This window comes from Paramormyrops kingsleyae, chromosome 24 (assembly GCF_048594095.1).
Source record: "Paramormyrops kingsleyae isolate MSU_618 chromosome 24, PKINGS_0.4, whole genome shotgun sequence".
Lineage (NCBI taxonomy): Eukaryota > Metazoa > Chordata > Actinopteri > Osteoglossiformes > Mormyridae > Paramormyrops > Paramormyrops kingsleyae.
In genome coordinates, this window is record NC_132820.1 from 12,785,555 (window position 1) to 12,803,491 (window position 17,937).

Sequence of the window (17,937 nt, forward strand, 5' to 3'; positions counted from 1 at the left end):
GGGCACGAGTGGCAGCTCCTCTTCACCTCCTCCTCAAACCACACACTTGCAAGGGGGCCCTAAGATTTGAGTGGGGGGGCAGTTGGCCACAAACAATTCCCATGCTTGGAGGGGTGGGGGGCCCTTACGTGACAGCTCCTCTTCACCTCCTCCTGCTCCTTCATCCATGACATCCCCTTTTTGGTCGTTAAGGTTGAAGCTGTAAGCGAGGCAGACAGTTTGAATCATGCCTGTAATTGCATGGCACTAAAACAGGGTAAAATAATGAGGTATGCAAAGTACTAAAACAATTTTTGAATGTTTAGAGAGTGAGACTTACGGCACAAATCCAGGTATCAGAATTACATTTTTGAAACACACCCCCAGTCAGAAAATTGCCGGACACCCTATGAAATTTATTTCTGGCTACGGGCCTGGAACACATAGTCAGTAACAGATTCAAATCGAAGCAGAATAAAGACTGCTGCATTTGAATTTACTTGCACCCGCAAATACACACCTGTACAAATACATAACTATTAAGAGAGCTGTTCTTGCTTCTCGCAGACGTAAGAAATACCTCCCAGGCGTGCGGAACCCCCGCCCTGCACACACGCCCACGCCTTTCTCGCCATTTATTGCATTCCCCTGGCGACGGGAGGGCCTTGTTCCCGGAGAGATCTGCTTGCATGACGGAGCCTGGTGACGCTTCCTTGTAGGTCCTGCCCTGCCGGGCATTGCACGATGAAGCGAGTCTGCGCCTCTAAAGCCATGCAAACGCACGCGCACTTCCTGACAGCAATTTCATCGCTAGCGGACACGAATTTTACTTTCTGCTGCATATAAAAATAAACGTGCGGCAATTTAAACTTCAAAGTTGTTTTAAGTTGTTTCGGTTAAAACTGATTCTCCCACAAGATACGATATACATACAAGAGAGCATTTATTAGTATTATTGCAGATGTTTGTACTATTTTCACAAGCTTTAATGCATTGAACAAAGAAAGTAGAGGAACGGCAGATAAATGAAAAATTTATTTTAAAGAAAATTTTAAAAGCTCTACATATTTAAGTATGAAATACGCACTAAAAATAGCAACAATTAAGTGGTACGGTAAACTGTCTGCCTGGAGTGCTGAACTGGACCTGTTCCGTCTGCAGATGGTCCTAAGATTATGCAGAAACCCTCACAATCATACGCTTCGTGTAAAGAGGTATATTATGCTAATTTAAGATTGGAAGCCTAACAGAATTCGCGCTCTATTTGCATGGTCATTTACATTCATATGAGTTTTCTATGAATATAAATTCGACTTCTTTTAATTCACTTTCCGCCCCAGTGGCTCTTCTCGACTCGAATACAGATCGCAGGTCTCACTGCCTACATCGCCGGCTGACACCTGATGACCCCGATCCCGCCGTCGCTCAGATCCGACCACAGGTTTAATCTGCCTACAGAAACGAAACGAAACGAAACGTTTTACCCCTGACCCGGACAGGGAACTCCTACGCCTCGTTTGGGGCGCACAGGGACCAGCTCCTTACCAGAACTCGGGGATACACCTGTGTAGTTTCGATTCACCTGAAACACCCACCGCCCGCTTTTCCTAATGAACTAGACTGTGGCCTGGTTTCCAGCTTCGTTTCAAAATTCATCGCCTCTTTGGTCCAAGGTATAGCCTACATGTAATTTCTCATGACTATAGTGCACGGATGAATAAGACAACATGTGCGTTGCTTTGGTTAAAAATGACGCCTGAAGCAAACGATGTCCTTTGACCGAACTGTTTTAGTGAAAGAAAACCTTTGATCGCCTATAATAATAATAATAATAATAATAATAATAATAATAATAATAATAATAATAATAAAGCTGCGTAAAGTTCTGACTGTAGTGGATAAAAAATACCAGATGCAGTTTTCAGACGCAATGCAATTTCTACACAATAAATACAATATATAAAACATAATATTCCCTTCAAGGTATGGACACACGAGAGATGATGGATCAGAAGAGCAGAGATGAGCGGCTCTCGCAGCGCTAACTGAATCTGTCGCCGTCTCTGTGCGAATGGAAGCCGCAATATCTTTGCCCGCCTGAATCCTGATACATTTCGCTTTATTTTCACCTTTCAGCTACCCGAGTTGCACATAGGATAGTGGCTGATTCTCGACCATCCGCTCAAACCCTTAGCAGCAATACTGGGAATCATAATCGTGGGACCTGAAAGAGACCAAGACACAAACCCGCCCAGAAAAGGGAGGGTGAATGAGTGGAGAGAGAGAGAGAGTGAGAGAGAGACTGCTCAAATAAGAAGTCTTTTATCTAGGATATTAAATCTATTAATAGAGAGTACGACAAATACTATTTACTGATTCTGGTGGGAGAATAGTAGACGGCGTAGCATCTGTTTTACTAAGCAAATTCAAGGATTTCATTTTTTTTCTTTTTGGGACCACAAGAGAAGAAGGAGGAGAAGATCATAGTTTTGGGACTGTCATACAGTAAGAGTGCTTCGGCTCCTGGATACGGGGATCATGAAGGCAGCGGTGGATATGAAACCGACGTTAAACATCAAGTCCGAAAAAGTAGACGGTTAGTTCACTTTCTCTTCGCCACCCGAGGTCTGCAGAGCGCTACAGGCGCTGCCTATTGGTTTTACTGTTTTTCGGTCAATGCAATATAGTGCAATTTAATGAGGCACTGGCTCTGTCCGATGCAATGACACCGTCAGCCGGGATCTAAGTTTAAACAAAGCCAAAAGATTTTCTTGAATTTGTTCTATGTTCAGAACCGCGACACACGTACTGTACTGTAGGCTACTGCAAATATTATAATACAAAACGCACAATACGAATCTGATCTGTACTCAGATAGTTTTCCTGTCGCTCATTGAGAAGCCTGCGTTAATTCTGTCATCCGAGCCTCCCATTGCGGCTCATAAGTGTAACATCTGTATGCTTTTAGGTAACACACGCACCGTCTCTTAATGCGACCTGACACTGCAAACCTTGCGCGGACTCGCTGTGTAACGCCTCGCGGTCTGAGAACGAGAGGTGCGTGCAGATCATGAAAGGCTCATTGCCAGCAGTTCAAAATGCGGGTCTATTCAGACACCATCATCATCATCATCGCTGATGCTGTTATGCGATTTTAATGTCATTGTTTACTTGTGCTGCTTCTCATGTTTTATCCTCATAAACCAAATAATAACATCCACGTATGTACTGCACATGCTGCTTCACCCGTTTAGAAAAGGCTGAATATTTCTTCCACATAGTTAGCAACTGGGACGCCTCTTGTGAAGTTTTAAGACGATTGCAAAACGGAGCTGAAACGCTCCCGGAGCGCCTCCCACGGCTTCGGCTCTGGGGGATGCGCTCGGGATCTTGCAGGGCATTAGTCTGGGTGCTCTGGTTCCCTTCAAGTTTAAAAGGAGGACTTTGCTTCGTTGTGCATGAGCGAATCGCAACGGTGAGATGGTGAAACCGGTATGTATTGCTGAGGCCAATCCGTTATTTATTGTGAAATACACGATTGAACCAGGACAAAACAGGTGATCAGCACGATTAACGGATTTTACAGATATGACTACTTAGCCCCAGCTAGTTTTGGGGGTGGGGATGAGGGGGGAATCGTGAACTCACTGTTATTACTCAAAACTGCAACTTGGTAGGTGCGGTGGCTGCTGTTACCGTTAATATGGTCAAACTGGTACAGGCGGATGAAAATCTGCGCTGAACGTGCAAAAAGCAGCCGCCGCTGTCAGCAAGGCTCGGCACTTGCGTACCAACTTTGTTTCAGAACCCCCCCCCCCCCCAATATCTTACTGTCTTTGCCATTGTCTGAAATCATGCACTGCATTGTACTTCATTGGTATTTATGGATGAGTACAGTGTTCTGGCTCGCTTTTGGGTTGGCAGTTTGCCAATTGGACCTGCAACCTCCCCAGCGTCCAGCCTGGCCTGACTAGGGCTGGATGGGATGCAATAGCCTGCAGGCAGCCCTTACCTCCCTTTCCTGGGCTCCAGGCTCCCCAGCCCTTTGGATGCTCATATCTGGAGGCCGTGTGACAGGTAGAGAGCCCTCAGGCGCCCCCTGGCTGCATTTCACTGAGGTGTAGCTCTCATGCATTCAGCTGTACAGGATAAAGGTGCTCACGAGTGCTTCGGATTTACGTCTTAGCTGCTCAGCGGAGGGAAAGTTTATAGCTTTATTGTTAATATATCTCTGCCGGAAGAATCGATTAGGGTGCAGCAGTCCTCCATAAGGGAACTAAAGCTGCTGGCGTGCACATGAATTCCTAACCGCTCTGCCTCCTGCTGGACAGGTTGCACACAGTCCCATCTGTGTGTCACCTGCACACTGTGCTTTCATCGCGACCCGCATGCCCCCAGAATCCAGGTTACTGTGACGCCTGCACCAGAAACGAGGCGAACGGGAGCCCACAAACTCTGCAAGCTGGTGCAAGCTGGCCCCCGGGCCCCGATTCGCTGCCGCCCACGCTGGGGGGCGTGGCTGCCGGTGCTCGCAGTCGTGTGGGTGGGGTCGCACCTCGGTAACATGTCCCACTCTCTAGTTTTACCTCCGATGATGGAGACCTGTCCGATCCGGCCACCGCTGCGCGGCTCAGAGTCCGAGTTCAGCCGAGGCTGTCCTTAGGGTTGGGTTCATTCGACGACCTTTTGTCTTGTATAACGTGACATATTTGGGGGGGGGTGGGGGTGGTCTTTTCTGTCCCCAGCTACTGTTTCAAGCTTCCTGTACCTGGCAGGCTTTTTGAAAATGACGCCAGCACTGAAAGCGTAGGGAGTGAAATCCCGCCTGGTGGCGCAGATCGTCGGCGATTCGGCCGTCCGGGGGCAGGTGCCGTTGCGTGGCTGTGGTGCCGATGACGGCCGAGAGCCGGTCAGTAGAGCTTCAGGTCATATGCAGCTCGCTTCAAGTGGAGCACATGGAGGCCACGGGATGGTGAGAGCAAGCGCGTTTGGCTTTGAGGAAGAGCGTGCATACTGAATGTGAATGGCAGTATAACCTCATTGAATCGCCGTGCCGGAATAGCGCCTCCTGCTGACCGACAGGTGTAACTGGTACCAGAGGTTTTATCGCTACCTTGCCTTCTTTCACTCGGCCCTGAGTGCCATCCTGAGGTTTTGGGTCAAACACTAGTAAAAATAAAATGCATTTTTTTTTTTTTTTTTTTAAATTAAGCCCCACTTTTATGTTTTGGGGCAATAGACGTCTTTTCATTCTCAGTATCATGACCCCCCTTCCCGTCTTCCTCATCATTCTTGTGAAATTACTTCCTCAGAAGGAATGCGGCACCACCGCAAGTGTTAGTCACAAGGTTAGTCACAGGCGACAGTGTGTGTCCGCGGCCTGGATGCTCACAGACATCGGGGCTGCGGGGTGACAGTGCGGCTTCAGGCTGCTCCATGTCCCCTTTCCGCCTCAGGAGGATTCATTCCGTCCTCCACCATGAGCAGATTCAGCTGTAAAAGGATCTCAATGATGGCTGAACTGCATGGCGAATTATAACGGACCATTCTCTCAAAATGCGACATTTATGCTAAACAGGTTAGATTTTTTTTTTAGTCAAAGCATGTTGCCATAGACATGTTTGTCTGTGTTCAGACTGGCTCACGATCCCTGATGTCACTGATCAGCAGGAGTCAGCCTGTCTGAGTCTGACACATTCCGTTAAAGTTTATGAGCAGGCTGTGCGAGTAGAGCTAGGGTAAATTCAAGTAAATTCAGGCATTACAAGCACGAGCAACAAGACACAAGTACATATACATACAGAAACAAGCACGTACAGCCACGCTGTTGTGTATAAACATTCACACAGTCAGACACGAAAACACGCCAAACGCCTCTGCAGTCCTGGTCGGGGGATGACCCTCAGTGCTCAGACGCTGAGTGACCAACAAAGAGCGGAGCTCTCCGGCATTCCCGTGCCACTTCTGAGAATTCACAGAGGAGAGCAGGAGCGCACATGCAGGCACGCTGCACTGAGGTCAGCGCTGCCCCCTGGTGCACTGGAGGGCAACTGTCTCATCCGGGGCAGCTAATTAACGAGTCGATTTGACACCACTGACGTCACCGGGAGTCTCCTGGCAGTGAGTCACCCAGCCTCGAGGCGCCCCCAGCTGTTTATGATTCCAGAGCTACCAGTTCCCACGCATGCCTCCCCTCCCCCGCCCCCCAGCCCCAGCCTGGATCCCGCTGGCTGCTGGCCTTGAACCAGACACCTGCATCATGTGCTTTCTATCTCCTTATGGGTCTCTGGAACACATGCGTCCTGCTTCCCATGTCTCCCTGTCCCCTAGTCAACACGCCCCATTGTCCCCATCGTCCCCATCATCCCCATCGTCCCCATCGTCCAGCATCGTTCCCCTGCCCCCACCCCACGGCACCATTTCCCGAGGTTCACCTTCCTGATGCCGGGCTGGCGGCTTCCCCACCTCTGGACAGACCCTCATTGGCTCAGCCGGGCAGGGGGCGTGGTTCCGATCGCAATTGCACGTAATCACTGTAGCCGCACCTTGCCGTTTCATTCATGCATAATTAATTAGTTTCCCCCCCATCGGTGCAGCTTGGAGTGTCACTCCGCGTTTTTGGGGCGGTAGTTACCTCAGCGTCTTTGTGGGGGGGTGGACAGGAGGGTTGGAGCGGAATGTAGAACCCAGTGTTGATTACGCAACGCCGCCTTCCGGGATCCAGGCCACTCGTTTCCTGGGACTCGCTGATTCGAGCGTGACTCAGGATGCGGGCCAGAGCTGTGCGGTGCCATTCATTCATAAACCTCTCTGCTGTCTTCTCAGGCGGGTGCGGTGGGGGGGCCTGCTGACGCTCTCCCCCTTGGCTGCCCTCGGTTACGGCGGACTTTAAAAAAAAGAAGGAAAACAAACAAAGACCTGTCTTAAATTAGCTGGTGTGAGTCAGGCGTGGAATGTGGGCCGGCCGCGATGAACAGCCCATAGTCTGCAGCCGCCTGCTCCGGCTTCAAGGGCACATCTGTCAGCCATTGTCTCTGAATGAACTGAAGCAATTAGCCAGTCCTGTCACACGGGGAATTAACGTAAACAGTTCTGTCTATTAAAACGCTGTAGCGGCCAGACTGGCTATTGTTACCGCGCTTGCCCGCAAAACAACGGCATTGTGCTCGTCTGTTATATTTGCTTTCTCTCAAACACAGCAGCCAATTTTCGTGATTTGAACCCATGACCTTTCGAGTTTCAAGCTCATGTCTTTAACCGTTACGCCACCTACTGTCCTGTGGTTGAACTGGGATTTCACAGCCTGAAGTTGGATGGGGCATGGCGATAGCCGCTGATGTAAACAGAACATCTATTTGGCCGGAGTGTGTTTGCGTGGGCATGTAAACATCCCCCGCATTCTTAAAGCGCAGATGCTGGGTGTGTTTCTGGGCAGCAGGGCTGTTTACAGCAGCTGTGCCTTCGGGCCAATCTGCCTCTTGATGCTCTCCTCCTGGTCGCGCTTACCCGACCAATCCCTATGGGGGTGGGCGGGGCCAGGGGCGGAGTCAGTAGTGGGACCAGGGATGGGGTCACGGGCAGGGTTGTAGTAGAAGTTTCGAATTTGTTTCTAGTGACCAGGGTGCTTGTTGATGTTCACCTGACTGGAACGCGGGGCGCTGGACGGACGGGGCAGACACACAACCTCAACAAGAGGGGGACCCAAATCCATGACCCCCTGACCCCTGCAGGGACCTTATTGTCACAGGTTCAGATAATTTTCAGTTTTGAACAGCGGGATCCAGAGGAACTTTACCTGCATCCAGCAGCAGAGCTCGGTTTTTTATAATACAAGCGATTTGGATACGCTTTGCTTGCTAATACTGATGAAACAGCTGAGTAATTTTCTGGAGAATAACAGCTTAAGTACCCTATTTGAGGGAGGGGACATAGCTGGGGGAGGGGGGTCTGACTCGGACACCTTCTTTTAGGTTCAAGATAAACAGCCATTGGGATTGAACTGGAATATGCTAGAATGCTAAAGAAAAAACAATCTTGCATCAGGCTGGCATTTTTGGGCAACGCTGCTTAGGGACAGTAACTAGAGTCTCAAGAGCTGTTTGGTAAGAGGGGAACAAGCAGGAAACAGTGACTGTAGCCTCAGCACAGATAGAAAGAATATATCTACACTTAAAACTGAGTGAACCACGAGTGTTAAAGTCTGTTTAAATGCATGATGATGCACAGGGAGGCACATAACTGGTACGCAAGTACGCATTCACCTTTAAAAACGATACTTGCGGCAATCGATCGTAACAGCACAAATGCGTACGTAGTTTACGTGCATTTGCTCTCACTTGACAAGAAATCACCATGCAATTTATGCTTAATATGCAAATTCGTACTTCATTTGCGGTATAAAGAATAACATGCAGAGTGACTTCATGTCTTGCCACACGAACGGCTTTTAAAGGTGAATTCGTAATCGCGTACCAGTAATGTGCATCAGAAAAGCAACATTACTAGCATTCGGTACTTATAATGTGGTTTGCAGTGCCTATAGTTAAATAAGTGTCCCTGGTTTCTCATAAATTCAAGACCCTTTCTGGGGACCCTTGAGCGTTTAGGTGGTTTCCGAAAGCGGTGGGCTGCGTGCTCGGTGCTTGCAGGGGTCCGGGTGGCCCCGGTGAGCCCCCCCCCCCCCACCCCACCCTATGGCTGCTAGCAGTTTTAAAAAACACCCACGGTGTGGTGACACTCGCCCCCGTGGAAACGTTCAGCGGCCTCACGCTCCTCGCCATTCGCAGAGACGAGGTCGCACCCCCTGACAGAAGCTCCTTGTCACTCCTGTAATGTTATATGTTAATATATAATCCTCTTATTTCATTCACTTATACTTCATTTACTTTTTAAAACACGGATGTCAGTTGTTTGTCTGCTTTGCGGGACGTTTCATGAAAAAAATAGTAGCTAAAATAGTAACTTACTGTAAGCACATCGACAGCGCCCCCTCTGGTGACAGGCTGGTATAACGGAAGGTACTGAATATGGTCCCTGGTTTCTGAAGCAAGCGGTATCCTGATTGGTGCCTGCTGACTCTCTCCACACTCCACTGGCATTTTCACGCTTGTCTCGGTGGCGCCTCTCAGTGGTCGGTGTCTGCCCAACGTGCTGCTGTGTGTTGCTGAAACACAAATCTACCGTGTTACATCACATCTACATTTACTGCTTTCCAGTTTATACAGCAATACATGCACTACGCACAGGGTGCAAAAGTAGCTTCCTGTAGTCTGTGTCCGTAATGATCAAGTATGTGTCTTTAACCACTACGCCCCCTACAGCCTGAGAATATCTTTGGAAGTTGCTGAAGAGGGTTGAACCAAAGAAAGGATTTTAATACACTGCTTGCCTGTATCTCACCTAGCCTGTGTGGCACCTGTGTGTTGATCTGCTGATAAGGGGAGCGGTAGATCTGGGGGGGGGTTATGGAGCCTCTCCTGCGTCTCTCGGCTGAGCCGTTCTCCCCGCCGTCCTCAGATGTGGAGTGTGAGGACGTGCCCCTGCTCACCCCCGGCAGCAAGGAGATGATGTCACAGGCCCTGAGGGCCACCTTCAGCGGCTTCAGCAAGGAGCAGCAGCGGCTCGGGATCCCCAGCGGTAAGGGGGGGGGGGCGCCTGGGGGGGCAGAGCGGTGCTGCATCAGACACATATACACAGCGCTAGGGCACGGATGGGAGGCGGGCTCACACACATAGTAACAGCGTTACAAAGGACAGTAGCCTGGAATAAATAACATGACGGCTCAGTTAGTGTCCTGTTCTGCTGTTTGTCGGTAGCGGTTTAGTAGAGACAAGGCTTCTTATCATCCATAGGATCAGGGTCCTGCACCTCCAGGTCCCTGCAGGACCTTCTTAGAGCTTCCTCTACAGGGATGCCCCACTTGTGCTGTAGCATTTCTCCAGGATAGTCCTGTAGCCCCTACCTGGCGCTTTTATGTTTACTAGCACGTCTCCATGGTGACGGCTATCTGAGCATGCAGAGGGCTGCTGCCCCGTGGAAGGATTTTGTCCCAGTTCCAGCTGGATGACAGTGACACCTCCCCCCCCTCCCCCCCCAATGCTGCTGTGTCTGCGCAGACCCTCTGCAGTGGAGCGAGAGTCACGTGGCAGCCTGGCTCTTGTGGACCGTGAACGAGTTCAGCCTGCGCAACGTGGACTTCTGCCGCTTCTGTGTGGACGGCGCCACGCTCTGTGCTCTGGGCAAGGAGCGCTTCCTGGAGCTTGCGCCAGACTTCGTGGGCGACATCCTCTGGGAGCATCTGGAGATGCTGCAGAGAGGTAGGCCGAGCATGAAGGACATCATCCCGGGCCCCTCGCCGCCAAGAGCAGGTGCCTTACGCGACAAATATTTGCAGAGCTTGTGAACTTCTCATAAATGTCAGTGCTACAAACTTTCTGGAAACACAACATGCCGTGTTAAGGCGCGTTAAGTTATGTTCTCTACCTGAGACAGAACGTATGAGATGGTTCTTCTTGTAAGTGACGTGCTCCTTGAATGTTTGGCTGGCTTTTTTTTTTTTTTTTTGCACAAACATTTTAGTGATGTCAGACATCTGACCCGTAGCGTTTCCCTGTTTCCATTTCGTCTAATACCTCGTCCTGGCGGCATTCCAGGCACATTCAGCGATTGCTTCTCTCGCATAAACAGAAGCTTCCTGAAAACTGCTAATTTATTGAGCTGGAATGTAAATTTTAACAAACCAAGAATCATCCCTCTATTAAGAATCCCCTTAGCCGGATCTTGAGCCGGTCTGATCCCTTGCCATTTAGAATTTAGAGATTAATTGTCATTGTTGACACACGACAACGAAGTGTGTCCTCTGCATTTAACCCATATGTGACATAGCAGGGGGCAGCTAAGTCAGCCCCCAGAGAGCAGTGCTTGGGGGTGGTACTTGCTCAGGGTACCTCAGTGGTGCCTTGCTGGTCAGGGATTCAAACCTGCAATCTTTCAATTACAAGTGCGCTTCCCTAACCATTAAGCCACCACTGGCTTGGGTTCTGGCCTTTGTTTTTTTGGCAAACCGATCATAGGATCTTCTGCTCCAGCTCTCACACAGTGGCCGTGCTGAAGTGGAGCAGCACACAGACCCCGCTGGTGATGCCTGAACCCACAACCTTTCACACATTGAGGATACATCATTCCTCATGTATTAATGAGTGCAAAGCATGGCTGTTCTTGCATCTTCTCAGAAGGAAGCTGTCTGTTGTGTACAAGGCGAGCAGGGAGACAGAGAAGCACCATAAGGTCACCTGATAAACCGGGAGACACTGAGCCGTGTTATTTTTACCGCCCTAGAAATGTTCATCTGCTAACAATGACTTGTCTCTCCTGAAGATGTGAAATACTTCCACACTGATGTGGTGAAGCCCACCTCCCAGGATGCCTGCTATCCTTTGGATTATTTTGGAGGTAAGCGTATGGTAACATAGCGTGGATTTTTGGTTTCGCCCCCAAAATGAATGATCACAATGGGACTGCTGATGGAATGTAGCTTTTTTGCTAACTCTTGGACAGCTACTAACTGTTCATTGACCCTGTCAAATAAAGCAAACAAACAAGCAAACAAACAAAATGAATAAACAATAAAAATAATTCTTACAGCTAACAGCTAACAATTTTTAGGTACAAAGATGAAGAATTTAATTCAATGTACAGCTTTTAGTTTTAGCTAATAATTATTTTACCTGACTAGTTTGTCATTCAAGGATACAAATGCATGATCTCTGCCTGGGCTTGATTCTGTCTGATTCTGTGTCTCAGCGTTACGTGACTCTATGCGCAGATTAGCAAAAAGAAGGGCTTTTCTGCGCCCGCAGGTTACGGCATTGAGCATGCCCAGTGCGTCCCCCCATCTGAGTACTCAGATCCAGGCTTCATCACCGAGTCCTACCAGATGCTGCACCCCATCAGCTCAGAGGACCTGCTCCCGATCAAGTACGAGAGCATCCACGCTGGGATCCTCGACCCCCTCCCCAGGGACTACCTCCCCACCGTCAAGCAGGAGGTCGTCTCCCTGGACAACATGTGCGTCGGCCACATCAGCCGAGGTGAGGATGTCGGGGAGCCGGGGGGGGGGCCGGAGCCGTGGCTGGATCGTGCCCCTGAGATGGGGAGCCCAACCACGATCACTTTGAGTGTCACTCTTTTTAACAACAAGTTTAATTACTCAACATGAGTGAGACTCTGACAAGCTAATTGCACCTCTGACACATCAGGAAAACATTAAAGGATAAGATCAAAACAATTTGTGAATACATTTTAAAAACTTTACCGCTAATGAGAACCTCTACAGATGCCTGAGGCTCTATGTTCCAGCAGCTTGTATGTTTTTCTTTGGTCTTTTCCAGTAAAGTGGTGACAGGAAGCACTTTGGTTTTTGTTAACTTGGTGTAGCTCTGCTGTCACATGTAAGAAGAGATAGGCTCTAAGTTGTGGGTTATTTATTTTTTTTGACTGCCCAGAGCTTCTATGGTCATGTCATAGCGAAACCGACAGGGGCCTCGATGGGGTTTAGCTTTGAGCACATTTCTTCGGCATCAAGGTTAGTGTGACGTTAGTGCCCCCTTTGGGGCGTGCCAATGGCTTTGAGGCTCCCTGCAGAGTTCGGGGACGGCAACCAAAACTCGATTTTGTTTCAAAATTGGCTGGCCTGGTACACAGAGATGTGTCTCAGCCTCTGTATCGGGCTGGTGCCCCTCCCGCTTGGGCCGCCAGTCCGTACCCAGGGCTCCCACGCCACAGATCCTGCGGCTGTCAGCATGCCGTTGCTCCTCTCGTGGGAAATTTTGCGAGTGCCAAACCCCAGACTACCTACACGTGGCTTCAAGATTATCTGTCAAGGATCAGCAGCTTTCAATAACAAAATACAGATTCTGCGCACGTCAGCGATTCTAGCTGCCAATTTGCCCAGTTTTGTCAGGGTGGAAATATTAAAGCTGGACTCAACCTTTTGGAAAAAAAATTGAGTGAAGGGGGAAAAAAAAAAAAAACGTACAAAATTGATGTGAGTGTATCTGCTGTTTCTGAAGGCAATCTGGAAGCGGGCTTAGAAGCGGAAATGTTAACTCTACACCTCAGGTAGTGTGGCTATTAAAAGCTCGATCAAACGGTTCAGGCGACTTCTGGTGTACCGCCGAGTGCTATGAATGGCGTCTTGAATAGAGAATTAAATATTGAGCCGTTATTGGTGAGTTAGGTAATAGATGACTTGATAGTGGTTGTACTTGTCTCTTTATTTATAGGAGAATAATCACAAATAATGCAAGAACCACTGAAACCAATGATATGTATTAGATAGCCATCCTGTAATCAGACCGAGCAGAGACACGTGCTTCATACTGGGGTCGTGTCGCTTGTGACTTTTGTGTAGATATTTTTTTTCCACAGCCTGAAGTACGTTGACTTTTAAAAGTGTGAACAGACCTACGCGACCCACCTACACCAAAGCCAAGCTAAACGCTGAGGTCGCCTAAGCTTAAGACGCATGCTGGGGGGGGGGGGGGGGGGGGGATGGGGGGACGAGGCCAGAATGTTGACTTTCTCCGGGGGTCCGCAGGCACGCTGGACGGCCAGGACTCTTTCGAGAGCACGGAGAGCACAGAGAGCTGCGAGTGGAGGCTGATGCCCTTCACTGGCCTGCAGAGGGTGCCGTCCTACGACGGCTTCGACTCGGAGGAGAGTCCAGAGGTGCCTCCAGCCCACCGGGCCAAGGGAACCTTCAAGGACTACGTGAGGGAGCGGCCCGAGCTCAGCACGGACAAGTCCGTCATTCCGGCGGCCGTGCTTGCGGGATACACAGGTGCGTTGTGGCAGGGGCTCGCTCTGTGTGACTCAGTAATGGAAAGGAATCCCCGAAATACTTTTTGCCGTTGTTGTAGTAAGTGCGGATTCTTTTATGGCAATTTTTTTTTTTTTAATTCATTATTTGATTCACCTAGTACAGTCTGCCACAGCGAAAATTAGCAATGCACTATTAAATATGTTGCGTTGGGGAAATTACTCAAAACGTATCTACAGAGGTGGATAGTTCAGGTCCAGAAAGTACACATGCAGACCAAGGTTTTCAACCAACCAGTTTAGTACTCTGTGACTGTGAATCCTTATATTAGATGGCTGGAATAAAACTTTGGTGTTTATTTGTGTTTTATGGACCCAAACTTTCCACCTCTCTGTATAATAGCTTACCTTTGTAAAGAACTTCCCCAACACTGAATATGTTACTGACTTGATGGGTCGGTCATTCTCCGAGGAGGCCTGGAAGCAGGCGGTTGGATACTGGGAAGTGGATGGTGGGTCAGGGAGAGGTGGAGGTTAGATGGTTGTTGCTGGAGAAGGTGGAGGTAGTATCTGCAGGAGAGGGAGATGATTGCACTAGTTTCCATGCTGTGTTGCTGTGTTGTTCAAGCATTTGATCAACTTTAAGAGGGAAATAGGTGTTCCGGTTGCTGGCCACCTGTAGTAATCGGCCGCCAGAACGATCTGAAGCACAGTGACGAAGTGGAGCTCGACAAGAAATGAGCACAGCGACCTGCCATGTTTCTCACTCTCCTGCAAATGCAGCCAAAGCTTCTGCTCATCTGCTCATCACCTACTTCGCTCATCTGGATCCCACATCCTGCTCGGTTGTCTTGGCAACTTGGAAGCATAGCGACAAGATTTTATTTTTGAACCCCCTTTTTACCAGCAGCGATACGTCTTCAGCCTTATCTTAGAGGACTTCAGTCGACCTACGTCACCGCCAGTGCAACCTGCGTCTCTTTTTGTAAAAAGTGAATGTTTCTTTGAGATCTAAAAAAGAAAAGAAAGTGGTTTCAAGCTAATCTCTGAGTGCAGGACGTAGGTGTGAAGAATGTGTGGTTAGATCTGAGAGACTCGGAGGTGCTGCAGCCAGAGATGCACACTCCATCCTGGGTTCACATACTCGGAAATCATGTTTGACACTTGAACCAAACACCCTGTGGTTTTGGGTTTTGGCCCAAAATTTGTCCAGTTTTGCAAGGAAGCAGTTCAGTAACCCTAACCCAGTGGTACACAGACAGTGGAGTTAACGCATCCACACCTGTCAACATGTTCTAGCCATTATTAAGACAAAAAAAAAACCATGATTATGTAAAATGAGAAGCTCAGAAGAAAGTAAACCTGCAGCAACTGAAATAAAATGGATAATAATTCAAACTCGGTTCAGTTCACTTTCATTTATAGCCTCCAGGCACTCGACAGCACTTACAGTACTTAGGTGAAGGGTGGAGGGTTCGAGGATGCCTGTGAATTCTCAGCGAGTTGTTTCGCTCACTTTTTCCTCCTGTGCCAAGAATGCGGGCATGCAGGCAGGGAGAGGAAGGGCCCCACTGCAGCCTTACTGAAATAAAGTTGCGGGGGGGCGGGGGGTGGGAGCACAGCGACGATGAACCGAAGACGCTAGGACTAATCCGAGCCACAGAACATGCCCCCCCCACCACACCTTCTTGCATCCCTGTACAGCTGTAAGGTCTTCATGCTTGGGTGGAGATGGGGCTGACGATAAGGGAGCCGCGCTAGAGATGCGTGAGAGATTCACGTGTGAGCTTTGAGGTCGGCTTGTTTTTCACAGCTCGCGCGCAGCCGGCGGCGGCGGCTTCTCGAAAGGCTGCTCGGCTCCCGCCGCGGTGCAGCGTTTTTCAGGCCACCCTGCACACTCTTTTCTTCTTTTACCGTAAGGCCCTCGTCGACCTGGAGACGTCTTTAGGCAGGTCTTGCCGCTTTCCTGACTTCAGAATTTTCTACATGTTTCTAAAGTTACTGTACGCGATTAAATGCTTGTCTCTTGAAAAGGATTTAAGGGTCCACCATTTGTTGTACACTCAAGAATTGTGCCCCCTAGTGATACTTATTAGGTATAGGAATGGACTTCCTAATAAACAAAGCAAAACATTTTATAAGGTCATTCAAACAAAGAACGATGGCCTCCGCCACACATACACATTCACTGCTGTCACGGTCCAGAATTCCAAGCACAGTGTCTATTTGAACAATTTGATTAACTTCTAGGAAAGCATTTTCTTTTGCTGGCTTTGAATCTCTCCACAAAGGGGAACATTGCTGCGAATCGGATTAATGTAGGAAACCCGAGACCTGCAGGGTGGCTGCTTTTCAAATGCATGTTATGTCACTTCACTTTTCAGATTTGTTGAGGTTGGCTTCTGTCTTAAACCTTTATTTTTTAACTTGTAGCCTAAAAGCGTAGATAAATGCATAGAATGAGTGGGAAATTAATCTAATGAATCTAATGAAGCCAATGGATCACACTGAGCCACAGACTTAAGCTTCTACCGTGTTGTGCTGTTTACTGACCCGGTTCATCTGGCCCGCCCCTGTGTCTGGCTGGCAGGAAGTGGACCCATCCAGCTGTGGCAGTTCCTCCTGGAGCTCCTTACAGACAGGTCGTGCCAGACCTTCATCAGCTGGACAGGTGATGGCTGGGAGTTCAAACTGTCTGACCCGGATGAGGTGAGTGCAAATGGCCGCCGAGGAGTGAACATGGCGACCTATCAAAATGAACTGCCGGCTGTCAAATCAGAATGTAGGGTACAGAATCTGCTGTTTGACTACCACTCATTCAAGAGGCTCCATCAAGATTGTTTTCATGGTCAAACGGCAGCTTTATGTTTGACGGCTACCAGAAATGCCATGACCAAGAATGGATCATGCTGTAAGAGCGGTCGGTAAACCCTAAAGCGATACTCGGAGAGGCTCAGTCATGTTGTAAGAGCAGGCAGTAAATCCTATCGCGATGCTTGGAGAGGCTGGATTGTGTTATAAGAGAAGCGGAGAAACCCTGTCGCAATTCTCAGAGAGTTTCCATCGCGTTGTAAGAGGTAAACCCTGTTGTGACAGTCGAAGAGTCTTGATGGCGTTGTGATGCCAGTCACTAAACCCTGTCGCGATACTTGGAGTGTCTTGACCATGTTGTAAAACCCGCAGGTAGCGCGACGCTGGGGAAAGCGGAAGAACAAGCCTAAGATGAACTATGAGAAGCTGAGCCGCGGCCTGAGGTACTACTATGACAAGAGCATCATTCACAAGACATCGGGCAAGCGCTACGTCTACCGCTTTGTCTGTGACCTGCGGAGCCTGCTGGGGTACGCCCCCGAAGAGCTGCACGCCATGCTGGACGTCAAGCCCGATGTGGACGAGTGAGGGGGTGGGGCTGGGGGAGTTGGGGGGGGGTTCCAGCTAGAGGGTGGGCATGATCCCGCCGTAAGGAGACGTGGATGTATTCACTTTCACGTCCCAGTGTGGATTGCACTATGCACGCTGAAAAACAGAGCCTGCCGTCTGCCCTCTTACCCCCCCCACCCAACCCAAAATGGAGCACGACAAGTTTGTTAGCAGATGTTGTGGGGAACAAAACTGGGGATTCAGGGATGAGCGATCTTCCAGTGAGCGACCAAAATGAAAACGATCTATGCAAACTTGTTTCATTTCTTAGCTAAATCTCATGTTCCTACCCCCCCTGGGTACAGACTAGCATGGAGATTTTTCAAAAAGTTTCCTCCTTTGTTGTGATATTGCTGATTCATGCCAGTATTATCTGTGACAGCCTCCCACCAAGCCTTGCGGTGAGCTCTCACTTTGTATAATTGTGGCTTGTTATTCCTGTTCGTGTCGGCCAGAGCGAACAGTCCATCGACACTGTGGATCTCCAAGGCAGTTCTGAGTGCCCCTCCTATGAGAAATCGGGACGTGAGCTTCACTGCTCCCCTGACAACACTGGACATGGTTGGGTCAGGGGGGGAGGGGGCCTGTCATTGAGAAAAAAAATTAAATAATGACTGAGACCCGGAGCAGTGAGTGTATGCAACTGAAAGCGTCAGTTTTTCTCCAACTGCAAAGAGAAGAAAAAGAAATTCTTTATTGGCAAAGATTCTCTCTGGTTGG

At 49.1% G+C, this 17,937-nt stretch overlaps 1 protein-coding gene across 1 annotated transcript; it reads left to right on the top strand.

Annotated features, from left to right (window-relative positions):
• The first annotated feature begins 1,518 nt into the window (after window positions 1–1,518).
• Window positions 1,519–17,214, top strand: LOC111850597 (protein C-ets-1-like). Its single transcript, XM_023824641.2, has 9 exons — window positions 1,519–1,652; window positions 1,963–2,575; window positions 9,496–9,615; window positions 10,095–10,295; window positions 11,356–11,430; window positions 11,838–12,068; window positions 13,577–13,819; window positions 16,388–16,506; window positions 16,981–17,214. The coding sequence occupies exons 2-9, from the start codon at window positions 2,518–2,520 to the stop codon at window positions 17,194–17,196; spliced, it is 1,263 nt and encodes a 420-aa protein (XP_023680409.2). The 5' UTR covers window positions 1,519–1,652; window positions 1,963–2,517; the 3' UTR covers window positions 17,197–17,214.
• The last annotated feature ends 723 nt before the right edge of the window (window positions 17,215–17,937 follow it).

Bases quoted from the DNA above. Each gene is read 5' to 3' on its own strand.
- LOC111850597 (XM_023824641.2), top strand. From the start codon at position 2,518: ATGAAGGCAGCGGTGGATATGAAACCGACGTTAAACATCAAGTCCGAA. The intron at 10,296-11,355 runs GTAGGCCGAGCA...TCTCTCCTGAAG, and splicing joins TCTGGAGATGCTGCAGAGAG to ATGTGAAATACTTCCACACT. The intron at 13,820-16,387 runs GTGCGTTGTGGC...TCTGGCTGGCAG, and splicing joins CGTGCTTGCGGGATACACAG to GAAGTGGACCCATCCAGCTG.